The sequence below is a fragment of the Tympanuchus pallidicinctus genome, unplaced genomic scaffold, assembly GCF_026119805.1.
Source record: "Tympanuchus pallidicinctus isolate F22 unplaced genomic scaffold, pur_lepc_1.0 scaffold1, whole genome shotgun sequence".
Lineage (NCBI taxonomy): Eukaryota > Metazoa > Chordata > Aves > Galliformes > Phasianidae > Tympanuchus > Tympanuchus pallidicinctus.
Window position 1 is genome coordinate 78508588 of NW_026294618.1, and position 13143 is coordinate 78521730.

The 13143-nt window shown below is 37.6% G+C and overlaps 1 protein-coding gene across 5 annotated transcripts in view; it reads left to right on the forward strand.

Annotated features, from left to right (window-relative positions):
- The window catches only part of LTBP1 (latent transforming growth factor beta binding protein 1), a 176232-nt gene that overhangs the window by 11022 nt on the left and 152067 nt on the right, over nucleotides 1–13143 (forward strand). For all 5 annotated transcript variants that reach the window (XM_052684049.1, XM_052684031.1, XM_052684021.1 and 2 more), the window contains exon 3: nucleotides 4579–4867. In XM_052684049.1, coding sequence (XP_052540009.1) covers nucleotides 4579–4867 — 289 coding nt within the window. The remainder of the gene's footprint in view (nucleotides 1–4578; nucleotides 4868–13143) is intronic.

Here is a 13143-nt window from a genome sequence, read left to right on the forward strand (position 1 = left end):
CCAACTGGCCAACTTCCTCGGCAAAAGAAGTTTTAGTTTGGAAAACAGATTGGTGAACTCCTAATGGAAAGCTCTGTTGAGAGCTATTAAATATGCAAACAGTATTCCTGCTCAGAAATTGTCTAATTTTTTTTAAGGCTGTAATGGTACAAAATGTTATCTCTCACCCAGTTTTTATACCCATTCTTAAGCATCAATGTTAATAAGAGGAGAGCAGGCTGAACTAAATAAACCCATCTTTGATCTCACTCTCTAAGGCTAATCTCATTACTTGCATCCTTACTGAGCTTCATTTTGAATTTGCAATCATGTCACAAAACCCACCACCTTTAACAGAGGTGTATCCACCCATTATTTTATTTTTTTTTTTTCCATGATTGACTTTTTCCACACACCAGTTTTTTCAAGCTTAGCTCTATGGAAAATAAGGGTGTTTCAAGTTAAATGTGCCATTATTGTTGTCTTAAAACAAAGTAATTAGGTCATACATTTGGCACATGGCAACTGTTTTGACCATTTTTAAAAATAAACTTCTGCATTGTATCAATTAAAAGCTCATTTAATTCTTTCCTAAAACTGTGATCTTGTATCCCACTTTGTGATCTGTTACACAACATTAATGAACTTCAGCCGAAGGGTGGATTGTTGTGAAGATCTCGTGGGTCAGTTTTTTCAGCCTGCTGTCACTGGTCACATTTCAGACTGCATCTCTTAACATTTGCTGGGACTGCTGATGCTCGTTTTGTTGGTGGAGTAATGCAGTTTGTCCTGTGGAGCTTTGTATGCTTTATACACAAATTTGAGAAACCTTCTGGTTTTATGTCACTGTAAGTGAAGTGAGAGTCTTCCAGTCGGGCTAAAAAAGAAATTTAGTAATTTCAAAACAGTTTGTGTTTTCGTCTGCATAGTTCAAAACTCGCAGCAACCTTATTAGATTCACTTTGATAAGTGAAAGCTGAAGACTTTTTAGGTTTTTGAAGCATAGGTTGGTTCCTAACAATAAGAAAAAAAGCTGCTGTTTTCTCAGTGCTCTTTGCTTTGCATGCATAAATTATTATTTTACTTTAAATTAGGAAATGCACAACTGTGATTGGTGTCCTAGGAGAGCAGGTATTTCCTTCTACCTTTTTGGGATGGTCTTATGAGCTTAATTCTGTGTTTGATTTCTATTCTTGAAATAAGTTGTTGAGAAGCCTCTAGGTCAATATAGATGGAAGTCCATAAATCTCAGTAAATATACTTAAAATATGAATGCTTTTTCATGTTGTAAAAATGAGACTTCTAAATCTTTTGCAGAAGATTTTTATTTCTTTCTAAAACACTCCAGATTGTGCCAAAATTATTTCACTGTGATCTTTATGCTATTATTACAGGATGACAAAGGTGTCTGAGTCACTGCTCTGCTCTTGGAGTCTCTTCAAAGCCTTTTATCATAGTGATGTTAGTGAGGAATAATGCACAGAATTGTCAAATCGTCAAGGTCGGAAAAGACCTCCAAGGTCATCTAGTCCAACCATCTGCCTACCACCAATATTTCCCTGCTACACCCTGTCCCTCGGTACAACATATAAATGTTTCTTAAACACCTCCAGGGATGGTGACTGCACCACCTCCCTGGGCAGCCTGTACCACTGCCTCCCCATTCCTTTGAAGAAGCATCTTTTCCTAACATCCAACTTGAACCTCCTCTGGCACAACTTGAGGCTATTCCCTATAGTTCTATCACTGGTTATGTGGGCAGTGTCAATGAACACATCTGAGTCACCTGCACCTCCTAGATTTGTGTTACTTGGTTATTTCTGTTTGAAACTGTTGTGTTGTCACTGTCTGGTAGTGTGATTCTATCTAGACAGGAAGACGAAGTCACATATAGAAACTGTTAGATTATTTTTCAACAACTCAAAATGCAATGCAGATTGTTGTTTGGTTTGTTTTCTGTATTAGCAGCCTGTATTCAATGATTTGCATGCAGTAGAGAGGGGAGTTGCTGAGGCAGCCGTTCTTCTATTTCATCAAGTAGGAGAGGCTGTGTTCCTTGCTTCCTTTCCAGCTGGACCTCAGTAGTAGCACTGAGACCAGTTACCCAGCAATAATAAGGTTGTGTGCTTTGTCCTTGCAATGATGAGATTCTTTTTTTTTTTAAGAGCAATACTGGAATGAGAGTTCCTATTTAGTCATGAAGGAGGTGTGTTGGAGTGGCCTGGTTTGCCTGTAGTTGTATGTAACTAAAAATACAGGTGTCCTATTTACAGAACCATGTTAAAAAGAACTTTGAAAAGGTCCTTTTGAATGTGTGCTTTGTTATTTCCACGTTTAAAAATCTTCCAGAGGGGTCTTGTGATCTTTGATCTTTAGTTCTTCCGAAAATATTTAATTTCATCAAGTCAAGGAGGATTAGAATAAGGGAAATCCAATGAGTGTTGTAGGCCTAGGCTTTGTTCAGCTGATACATGGTTCCAAATTATGGTAATGTTGCAGTCAATCTAGCCTGTAACTTTTTCAGATTTCTGGTGCATTGTGGTGCTTAGGGCAGTTAGATACCTGCTTTTTTGCAGTATTCTTCAGTGGTTGGTATTCAATGGTAGCTCATAACAAATTCAGGTTTTTCCCCCATTCCTTCACAATTTAGTGTCCCAGAATCTATTTTTCAAACATATGATCCACTGCAGCTGTGTGAATTTCTTGTGTGCCTAGCAAAATCTGGGTCTTAAAGGCAAGACACAAGGAAGAGTTGGCTTATGAATAACAACATATGTTTGTTGTAAATCCCTTCTCAAGTTCTCAGTGAAAATTTTCTTCAGTCTTCTGACAGTCAAAGACACAATCCATGCTTTTTAAAGTAACCGGAAATACAAATAAGTGAATGACTACTTTTTTTTTTTTTGTGGCCGGGGATGCAGAAGGTGCAATTAAGCTAGTTCAGTCAAACAGCATTCAAGAGGAGATAGGCTGCTGAACAACAGATGGAAGGGGAAGTTATCTGAGAGAAGAACTCCATATAAAGCACGAGATCTGTGGCAAATCTAGTGCCATGTGTACAGATGATACATGTGATCTGTTTCTATCAAATGATATCAGCTGACAAATAAGTCCCACCGAATTAACACACTTCCATCCTAGCAATGTTTTTCATATGTGAACTTGCATGTGTACTTTTTATATATAGTGTATGTGTTGAAACTTGATTGAAGTGCAAAGTTCTCCAATTTATTTGGAGCGGTGCTTTCTTTTCTCCAAATTGTTATGAAATTGGATATACTGAAATATGGTATAGTACCATGTGTTGTATTTTATGATACAGATAAGCCTGTAAGACTTGTAGATTTGGTGATCTGGCATATTGTTTTATCTGAGCTAAAAAAAAAAAAAAGTCTCCTGCTACCAATATTAGAAGTATGCTCAGCAGTATATTTTCTCATAAGTGCTTCACTGAATAGCATCTCTAGGGGGGACAAATGGGGAAAAAATATATATATATTTTTTTATAAATGTTTTAGTTCAAGTTGTGTTTTACTATTAAAATGTATCCACTGAATAAGAAAACGTCTTTTTTCCATCTTTGTTATTTAAATTTTTTTTAAAATGGAATAACATTTTAAAATTAACCACCTAAAATAAATCCTGAATTTAGGCAATTTATGTATACATATGATCAGTAGCTGCTTTTATTGCTTTTTTCATTTCATCTGTGAGATTTGCATCTTCTCTATTTCTTGCTCATTCAAAATGGAACTGAACTAATTGTGTTTAAACAAGGTCTAATGTTGAGACTAAGTTAATTATTCAAATTCCCTCTGTAGTCAGTGGATAGTGATACAAACAGTGTAATTAATCCCATCTGAGGGCACGTATCTGAAAGTGAATTGTCTTTTGAGGAGACTTTTCCATCCACGCAGATGGAACAAGTAACGTAGAGCAATGTGTAGTTCAAGGCAATCTTAAACACCTGTCTGTTTCTTCAAAGAACACCATCCCTGGTTGTAATTATGTCATTGTAGGAACAGTTTGTGCATCTCTCATCTTTAAATGTTACTGCAGTGGTGATTTCTTTGCTTTGGAATGGTTGAAGCAGTGGAAGGGTTGAATTGCATCATGCCTCTTTATATCATTTGGTCACCTGTAATTTGGCTGTAGTGATCTTCAGATCACTTTAAATAGTAACAGAATGTATCCAAGCATGGATCAACAGTATAGTTTTATAATCTGCATTCTTTTCCACCAGTATGCAATTTGGTTGTTACTGGATGGAGAAGCAGGATGCAGGGAAGGGGTACAGAAGACTGCTAGTAGGCAGGCTTATAATAGTGCTGTATAGATTTTAACTTGTGTATTTCCTATTTTTTACGTCTGCGTCATTTTGCTTTTTCAAGCTGTTCAAATGTCACACGTGTATTATGTAGGAGGGCAATAAAAGCTCTACCAACTTATATGCTTCTGTGGAGCTTAGCAGTGTTACAGTCTCATACTCAATTAACATTTATATATATATATATATATATATATATATAACTGTGGGGTGGGTTTGCGTGTTCTGCTGTTCTTTGTTTCACAGGTGCATTTTAAAATGTCTTTCTATAGCTAACTGTGCACCACCGTGCCAAAACGGAGGGATGTGTCTGCGGCCTCAGCTCTGTGTGTGTAAGCCAGGAACAAAAGGCAATTCCTGCGAGGATACAGTCATGCAAGACACGTCTTCCACTGGAGGCCGGAGCCCCGTTGTTCCCCCTTGGCCCATCCCCCAGCAGGCTGCCCAGCAGGCCTTCTCCCAGAAGGTGCAAGTCCCACCGAAGGCTGGCCCTATGCCTCAGATGGCATTCACCATCAAGCAGAAGCCTCCTGTTGGATTACCTCAGCAAATGCAACCACAGTAAGTGTTTTGTTTGTTTTTAAATTTATTTTCTCTTTCAGTGAGGTCCAGTATGTTAGAATTATAAAATATTGTTCCTTGCAAACTGGAAACATGACTATCATAGAAAAATTTTCTTTCTCTGCTTCCAGACTTTATATTACTTTGATTAACTGAAATACTTCAAATGAGCCTGAAATTTCTCTGCCTATAATGTTGCTTTTTTGAATGCGCGTGGAGCTTGCTTCAGGGCTGCATGTGATATGTGAGGACACGATTGCACAGGAGCCTGGTGATCGAATTGAATGTTGACAGTTTTAGGTATCTGCAGCAGCTACTATTCCTTCAGCTTCAGGTGAAATCAGAGGCAAAAAGTGTATCCCTCCTGCAACAGATGTTATTTTTGAATAGCTGTAAGTAGGATACAGTTATTTTTCTTCTAGCCACAAGAGAAAGATTATTAGGACTGGGGATTAAACTGTGCTTTCCCACATCCAGAATTATAAAAAAGGTAATCTTAAAAAGCCCACAGTCAGAATGGAATCGTATGGTTATTGTAGACTGCACCGAAGAAGTTGCATGCTCCTAATAACAAAGTACACCTCTCCAAGCTGCTTCTGAGAATAGAGATCACCAGACACTGCCAACGATATCTAGTGCTTTCAGGTTGCCTCTTTGTTGGATTCCTACCTCCCAAACTTATTCAGTTCCTCTTGTGGATGTTCTAGCTTGTGTTATTGTGGAGTCATAAGCAAAACCAGCTTCATACATGTCATATAATAGGAAGAAGGAACTTAACCCCAGTTCCGCTGGAGTTCCTAACCTCTTTCCAGCATGTAATTCGAGAAATTTAGAAGGTGGAGTGGGCTTTAAGAACAAATGGATTCGAAGTCACAAGACAAAAAATTTCACCCAATTTTGATATTTTTTTAAGTGCTCTGAGCCCAGTTTAGGTCTATCAGAGAAATAACATTATTGGAATCACTAATATGAAGGGGATATTACCACTAAAATCATCATACTTTTCACTGCTCCCTTTTCACAGACCCATACAGACCCAGCAGAACTACTAATCCTCAGCACCTAGCTTCTTTGCCTAGCTCCACAAAGCTCTCTCTAGCAAATCATTTCAAAGAAGCCAGGCAATTCCTTTCTTATCAGAACTTACTCCTGTGTGCCTTCCTCCCTCTTCTTCCCTCTGCATAGTATTCTCAAGCATCTCTTTCTTCTGTTGCAAGACAGGCAAGTTGTCCAAATTTGGTAGTAAAATGTACTTCAATTAAAAGAAAAATGTTGTTTCCTCTTGCCTGAAAAAAATTCTGTCCTTTTCCACACCCTCTGAAATTATGCTTAGGAGAAGCTCATGGATATTTCCAGTGAAGATTTATCTGCCATTATTGCTGGAAATTCTGAGTTCAGGGATAAATATGAAGAAAGGAGATAGCAAACACGTATTTGTCTTTGCTTGTGTAGAGCACCAAGCTATGACTTGGTTTTTCTAGAGAGCACTTGCCTTTGCATGCTGCAAAATGTCATGCTTCACCAAAATCTCTGTTCCTGCTTGCATAGAACAATGTTCCAGATGCAAACGAACTGACTTTGGACTCAAGAAAACTCAAGAAATTATCTGTTATCTGAAGACTTCTGTACACTTCCACAAGCAGTGCTAGCCTATGTGGACTTTGTTAATACGACCTTCTTAACCTAAGGATTTTCTCCTAGGCTTAGAGAGACTTTTTTTAAGGTAAATGGGACTGTTAGTTTTTGAAATGACATGAGGATGAGTCATTTTCATGCAGTTTAGTAGTGGAGTGGGAAAAATAACTCTGAAGACTCTGTTTTTCTGAGAAATCCAGCTTATAACCCTATCAGGGGACAGGGAGGAAGTGAGCTGTTTGACAAACCACTCACATAAGACAAAAAGGTGCATGTCTAGATGTAACTGTTGAAATCAGTGCTATCTTATCAGTAGATCTTGTGTAGACTAATAGGACAATTTACAGGGCTGAAAGAGGATTGAGGTCAGATCTCTACCATTAGGGCAGAGCAAATGATCTAATTTGTACTTCAGTTTCTCCTTTGAATATCTTGTGGTTTTTGTCTTTTCTATATGCTACTCAAATCTTTTTGAATAGCTTTTTCCTGTTCCTACTCTTAAAAACCTGTGAAAGGCTATGGCAGGACTAGGGCTATTGGCTGTGGATGCTGTTGATATGATAATCCAAACACTGCTTGCTATGCTAAGTTGTCAAGGACTGTTGAGAGCCAGAGCAGAACTCAACCTGAAACACCAAAATAAGCTCCTACAGTAGACTAGTCTCTACAGCACTTCTGTTTTGCCGTTCCCTATCAATTTTTGTTTTTCAATGCAATTTTTCTAGCAATTCATCAAGATATGTTTTAATCAGTTTTCATGGGATTACAGTAGCAATTATAGGGAAATAGGAAGTTCACTTTTCTTCTTAGAGATCTTTTTTTGAAGAACAGGGTGCTGAACAGAAGGAAACCTGGAGAGAGATTAATTTCCTGGAATATCTTGGATTTAGAACACACAGGCACTGCCATAGCCCTGGGCTGGGGATGGATGTTATCAGGTACAGGGACTCATCTTTGAAGAATGTTAGCAGAAGACGTGGATGGCTATAATTGAAAACAAATGGTGTCTTGGAAACAAAAATCTGCTTTTTATTGAAACCTGTTGGTAACTCTGATCTCAATAACAGATGTGCTTTGTGGTCCTGAATTGCTGTGATAGCTCTCGAGTAACTCTGAGCTTGCCCTTCGCTTCTCATTCTCTTACATGTTGGCAGCAGCATAGCCCCAACAGTTTGATTTTCAGCATTTACCAGCTGTGGGAGCAAAAAATCATGGATGAGGAGGGAGGGGGAGAGGAGCTTTTTTTCTTTTTTTTTCTTTAAGCTTTCCATTATGGTTTTCAAAATACTCACTAGCATCAAGCTCAGTAATATACTGAAGTGTTTCAGTGTTCCTTCAGCCAATAGCAGCCTCTTCAAAGAGACAATTGTTAATGGGATTGCGAAGTGATAATGAAAGTTTGAAAGTTGGAAAGCTGGCTCTTGCACTGGGCAAAGGTCAACAAAGGAGAGGTAAATGTGTGCAGACTTTAGGTGACAGAACTGGGATTATCGGTGTGTCTGATGCATTTAGAAACACTCTATGAAAGGTTCCCTCCAAATCTGTAATCTTGGAATACTGGAATTAGTTTCATGCTATTGCAGAACAAGACATTTGATCATTTTAGTGAATCTAATTGACCTGTGTATTAAAGTTGTTTTTTCCCCTCTCTGCTCAAGGAAGTAATGTATTTTCCAATAGTCCCTCAGTTCTTAATAGCTGGATAAAGACAAGTGTGAGGTCAGTATGAACTTAAATTAATAAGCAAACCTGAGAGAAGAGTTGGGCATGCTGTTGTAACCTTACTGAAATTATCAATGGAGGACACTTGTAACTGAAAAATGAATGTATTCTTTTTATAGTCTCTTCATAAGTTATGGTTTTGTGTAGATAAATGTAGATGCTGTTGACTTTGCATTGTACAAACTCTCTTGGCTGGGGCTTACTACAAAATGTAAGAGCAGCTCTTCTACCTATTCCATTTCCTGTCCTGTGTATTAGAATTGTTTTTGTATCTTTGTCTATATGTAATTTTTTTTTTTTTTTAAGCAGCAAGATTTTAACATTGGTTTACAAGATTGGTGACCAGGTGAAGATTTAAAGAAAACACTTCTCCAGTCTTTTTTTTTTTTTTAAGGTTAACAGCTGATGAGAGTAATTAATTCTAGAGGACATCACTGTTAGGACTGTTCTTTGTACTAAAGATATTAAAGCAGTACAGACTAAGTGAAACTTTCTATAGGGAAGAGCCAGAGCACTTAAACTTGACGGCAGGATATGCTTGAAAGTATTTCATTGAATTTTATTGTTTTGACAAGAGATTGAACTACTGTCTGAAAAGACCCTGGCTTTTTACGAAGAAACTTTTTTAGTTTTTAAGGGATGGCATGGGACTTCGGAGTAGTGTTCAGTTTAGAAGTACAGATGTATTCAGGTTGGAAGTGATCTCTGGAGGCAGTCTGGTCCAACCTTATGCTTAAAGCAGGTTTGCATTGTTGAGCTTTGAGTAGTTCGGGGGCTTCAAGGCTGGAGATTTTATAGTATCTCTGGGCTCCTACTGCAGTGTTTGGCCTTCCTCAGGGTTAAAATAAATAAAAATGCCATGACTGAAAAAATCTCTGTCTAGCTGTAATTTTTATTGTTGCACATCGTGACTGTTACGCTTTGTGGTTTTGAGTCCATCTCTAAAGTCTGGCTCTATCTTCCCTATGAGTTCTCAAGAGTTGTAAATAGTAACATCTTCCCCTTGAGCTGCGCAAATGCAGTTCTCTCTTCTCATGCAATCTGTGCTCCAGTTCTTGGCGGTTCTGGTGGACTCATTCCACTGTGTCAGTATCCTTCTTGATTTGGAAAGCCCCAAACTGGATGTAATGCTTGTGATGCAGTCTTGCGAGTGCCAAATAGAGGTGAATAATATTCCTTTGACCTGCTGGCTGTGCTGTTGCTAATGCAGTCCAATATGTATGATTGGTGTTCTTTGCTATGGGGGCATGCTGCTGACGTGTGTTCAGCTTGTCCACCAAGGCCCTGAATCCTTTTCTCCAAGGCTGCTTTCCAGTAGTTTCACCTCCAAATCTGTACTTTTGCCTAGGGTTGTTACATCTCAGGACTTTGTGTGCCTTTGAACTTGTGAGCCTGTCAAAATCCCTCAGCCCTCTGGTTCAACAGGTGTTTCCTTAGATTGAAATTGTGCGCATAGTTGCTGAGGCTGTGTTTTTCCTCTTGTATGGGTCATTAATAAAGATGTTGAACAACACTGGTCCCAGTATTGATATGTAAGGAAAATAGCTAGTTACTCACTTCACCTCCTGTCTGTTGGGTTTTACATGATTGATTAGTGTCTTTTCAGTCAGGAAGTATTGGCAGCTTTTTCTGCTACTTTATAATCCATTTTACCCATATTTAACCACTTTTTCCACAGGGAAACAACAGGAGACTGTCAAAGGTCTTATTAAAGTCTGGCTTATAAAAATTATTCCAGGCGTAGAAGTCGGACAAAACCCAAACAAACAAAAAAACAAAACAACTTTAAGCTAAAACTAGAATGTTCTGTTTTGGCTGCTTACATTCTAAAAGCTGTAGTTCAGTTTTATTTACTCTCTGTAATATTGTGCCTTTTCAAAGCCAAGAACTCATGTTACCCTTGCCTTCTTTCTTCAGGAGAAGATGCCATGTCTTATGGAAAGGATTGAGCTGTAATTCTAGTGATGATGTGATCTCTTTGAAAATCAGTTGTTTTTTTTTTCTTCTGGGCAAGATAATTCTGTATTGGTGTTCTTAAAGCTGCTTTTCCTCGGTGCAAATCAGATTTTAATATGTTCACTTAAGAATGTATGTCTGACTGTACAGAAGGTCCTGAACAAATCTGTGGTTAAGTGCCATGACTTTATGTTTTTAAGTACAGCCAGAGAAAATTACCTTAGTCTTCAGAGCCTTTGTCATGGTTTCTGTACTCCTATAGCCCAGTGCTCTGACTATCTGATTTAGTATAAGAAAAGAATACCTAAATCTGTGAGCTCAGATCAGCGCGTGTGCTTTGCAACACTGGTGAAGTGCTATTTCTCAGATGTTAAAACTAAAATCCAATGATCAGGCAAGAGGTTTGTCTATCAGTTCTTGAGCCTACTATTTGTGTCACAGAGAAATGGAAGACTTGTGCTCTGTTTTCAGTGTTAAGCTGTTGGCTGCATCCCTTTAGTACTTTCTAAAATGTAATGACCTCACTGTTTACTTGTTAGGGTTTCACTAACACTAGGTGGCTCCATGGAGGATCAGGAAAATTCTGTCACGAACTATCTGGCATGACTTCTAAGGTATCTTTGCACAGTGCTTTGTGTGAGAGAACTGCTCCAAAGAAGTGGAGTGTACCCTTCGAGGTATTCTGAACCATTTTCTTCTTAATGGACTTGAAAATCACATATGTATTCTACTTATTCAAGCTGCTCTGTAAGGCATATTGCTTTTGAGAGTGTCATTGTGCTATTTCTTCTAGTAGTCTCATCAAATGAACCGCATTCCACACAAGGTAGACTTATCTTTTAAATTAAGTGGTTGCTGAGTTACTTTCTTTTGAGTGGTACTTTAATATGTTCTCACTAATGTACATTATTGACTGCAAAACACAAGTGATGTAGGCACGTTCCATCTACATAGAAATAATTGCTACTGCTTTTCAGGGAAGTGAGTTACTTCTAAAACTAAACCAATGCTTTCAGCTCAGTTGAGAAGAGGAATGTAAGCCACTTTTCCAAACAATAGCATTTCTTAGTTTTTCTTCTAGTTCAGAGACCATGATACCGGTCATAAGGATGCGTAGCAAATGGATTTAATGAGTAGTATTCAGTGTTAATTTATTGTTGTGAACTGGTTGGTATGTGATCTTCTAGTGTGGCTGTTCCACTTAAATTTTGCTTTTTTTTTTTTTCCATTTGTCAAGGAAATATTTCAGGAGATGTTGGCAAACAATTTGTCATTTAATATTTAATAGTCACTAAAATTGTTAGGGGTTTTTTTTTTTAATATATATTCATATAGTTTGTTGGAGGTTGAAGATGCATGAGTTTTTATGGGTAGGTGGCAGCATGTTTTCTGTTCCAGTAAGAGTCATTTACTTGATTGAAATGCTTACTTGTTTACAATTTGAGTTGGCATAAATCTTTTGAAATATACTAGAAAGTCTTCAAGTATTCAGATTAGTTGCTTTAAAAGAATTGCTCTATTAACAACTGTTTGTGATATCCAAACAACTATTCACCAATTTTCATACTTGACTGATACATTTTACTCACTAAAAGGAATGAAAAATTTGTTCCTTAAAATGCTGTGCAAGAATAGTGATAGAAGACATGGATGAACTAAAAACAGTATTTGAAGTAGTTTTTTGTGGAGCACATGTGATTGATTAAGCTAATGGGAATCCTTTTCATGTCACTTTTATTGTCCCTATATGCAGCTGTGGGACAAGTTCTCAGGAGGGTATTCACAAAACCAATGTCCATTGTTAAAATACATCTGTAATTTCCAAAGGGGAAAAAAAAAAAGGGTAAGGTTTCGTACTGATCTGAACTATAGAAATAATATTTGACAGCATTCTGTCTTTAGAAAAATGTGGGTTTTTTTGTGTATGTGTTAAAGTAATCAATGAGTCGGTGGTATTTCAAACTTTGAGAAAGCACTTTGTTCTTAGTAACAGAAATCTTGCTTATTTGATCTTTAGCTCTTTAAAAATTAACTGCGGGTATCACCTCATTTTATTTTATTCTTTGTCTTGGGTGTTAGTATAACTTGCTATTGTCTAAACACATAGCTTGTACTGAGAGTTCGTTTTTTAATAACCTTATTAAATAGATAGCAAAGACAAAAGGAGCCCCCCTCCAGGACCTTTACTGATCTTACCATTTTACTCTTGTAGTAGATAACTAGGTAGTTAAAGTGTTTTCATTCAGAGAGTGATGTGGGCTGACCTCAGACAAAGACAGACATATTTTCAGGGTTGAGCCTGTCTGATTAATTACAAATGCCTCATTGATTTCTCATCTATGAATAGCTTGCTTGCCTCATGATTTAGGATCCCCAAGAGAGACATGCTTCATCTCTAGTATACTCATTTGCTTCTTCACTGCTATAGTCTGAAAAGTTTTTATTCACTATGAGGCAGATATGTGTCTACTTAGTCTAAACTTCATGAATGTTTTCTATGATATATACATCCCTGTACAATAAATTCCTCACAGGAATCTGAAACTGCTGGATTCAGTGTGTAATCAGTTGCTAATGTAACCACTACTAGGAAGGTTTGTTACTTGTGTTATCTTAATTTGAATTTTGAGATGTTACTGCTTATCAGTGTATGGCAAGAGACAGATTTATTTCTATTGAAGATATGAATGTAGATTCTGAAGAACATGACAGCTGGAAAAAAACATGATCTATTACTGTTCAGGAGTAAGTTGAAGCATTTTACCAGCCAGTATTCTACTAGAGGAGCCTGCAGTAAATACTGTCTGTCCTTCCCTCTAGCTAGTTTTTTCCAAGTTATCTTGTAGGGCCATAATACCACTTGGTGATATTAAAAGTTTTTTTTTTGTCTTTCCAGTTTGAAGCATCATTTACCACAGCACCCAGACTTTTTGAGCATTTTGTAAGTCATTTAAAAGCAGTTT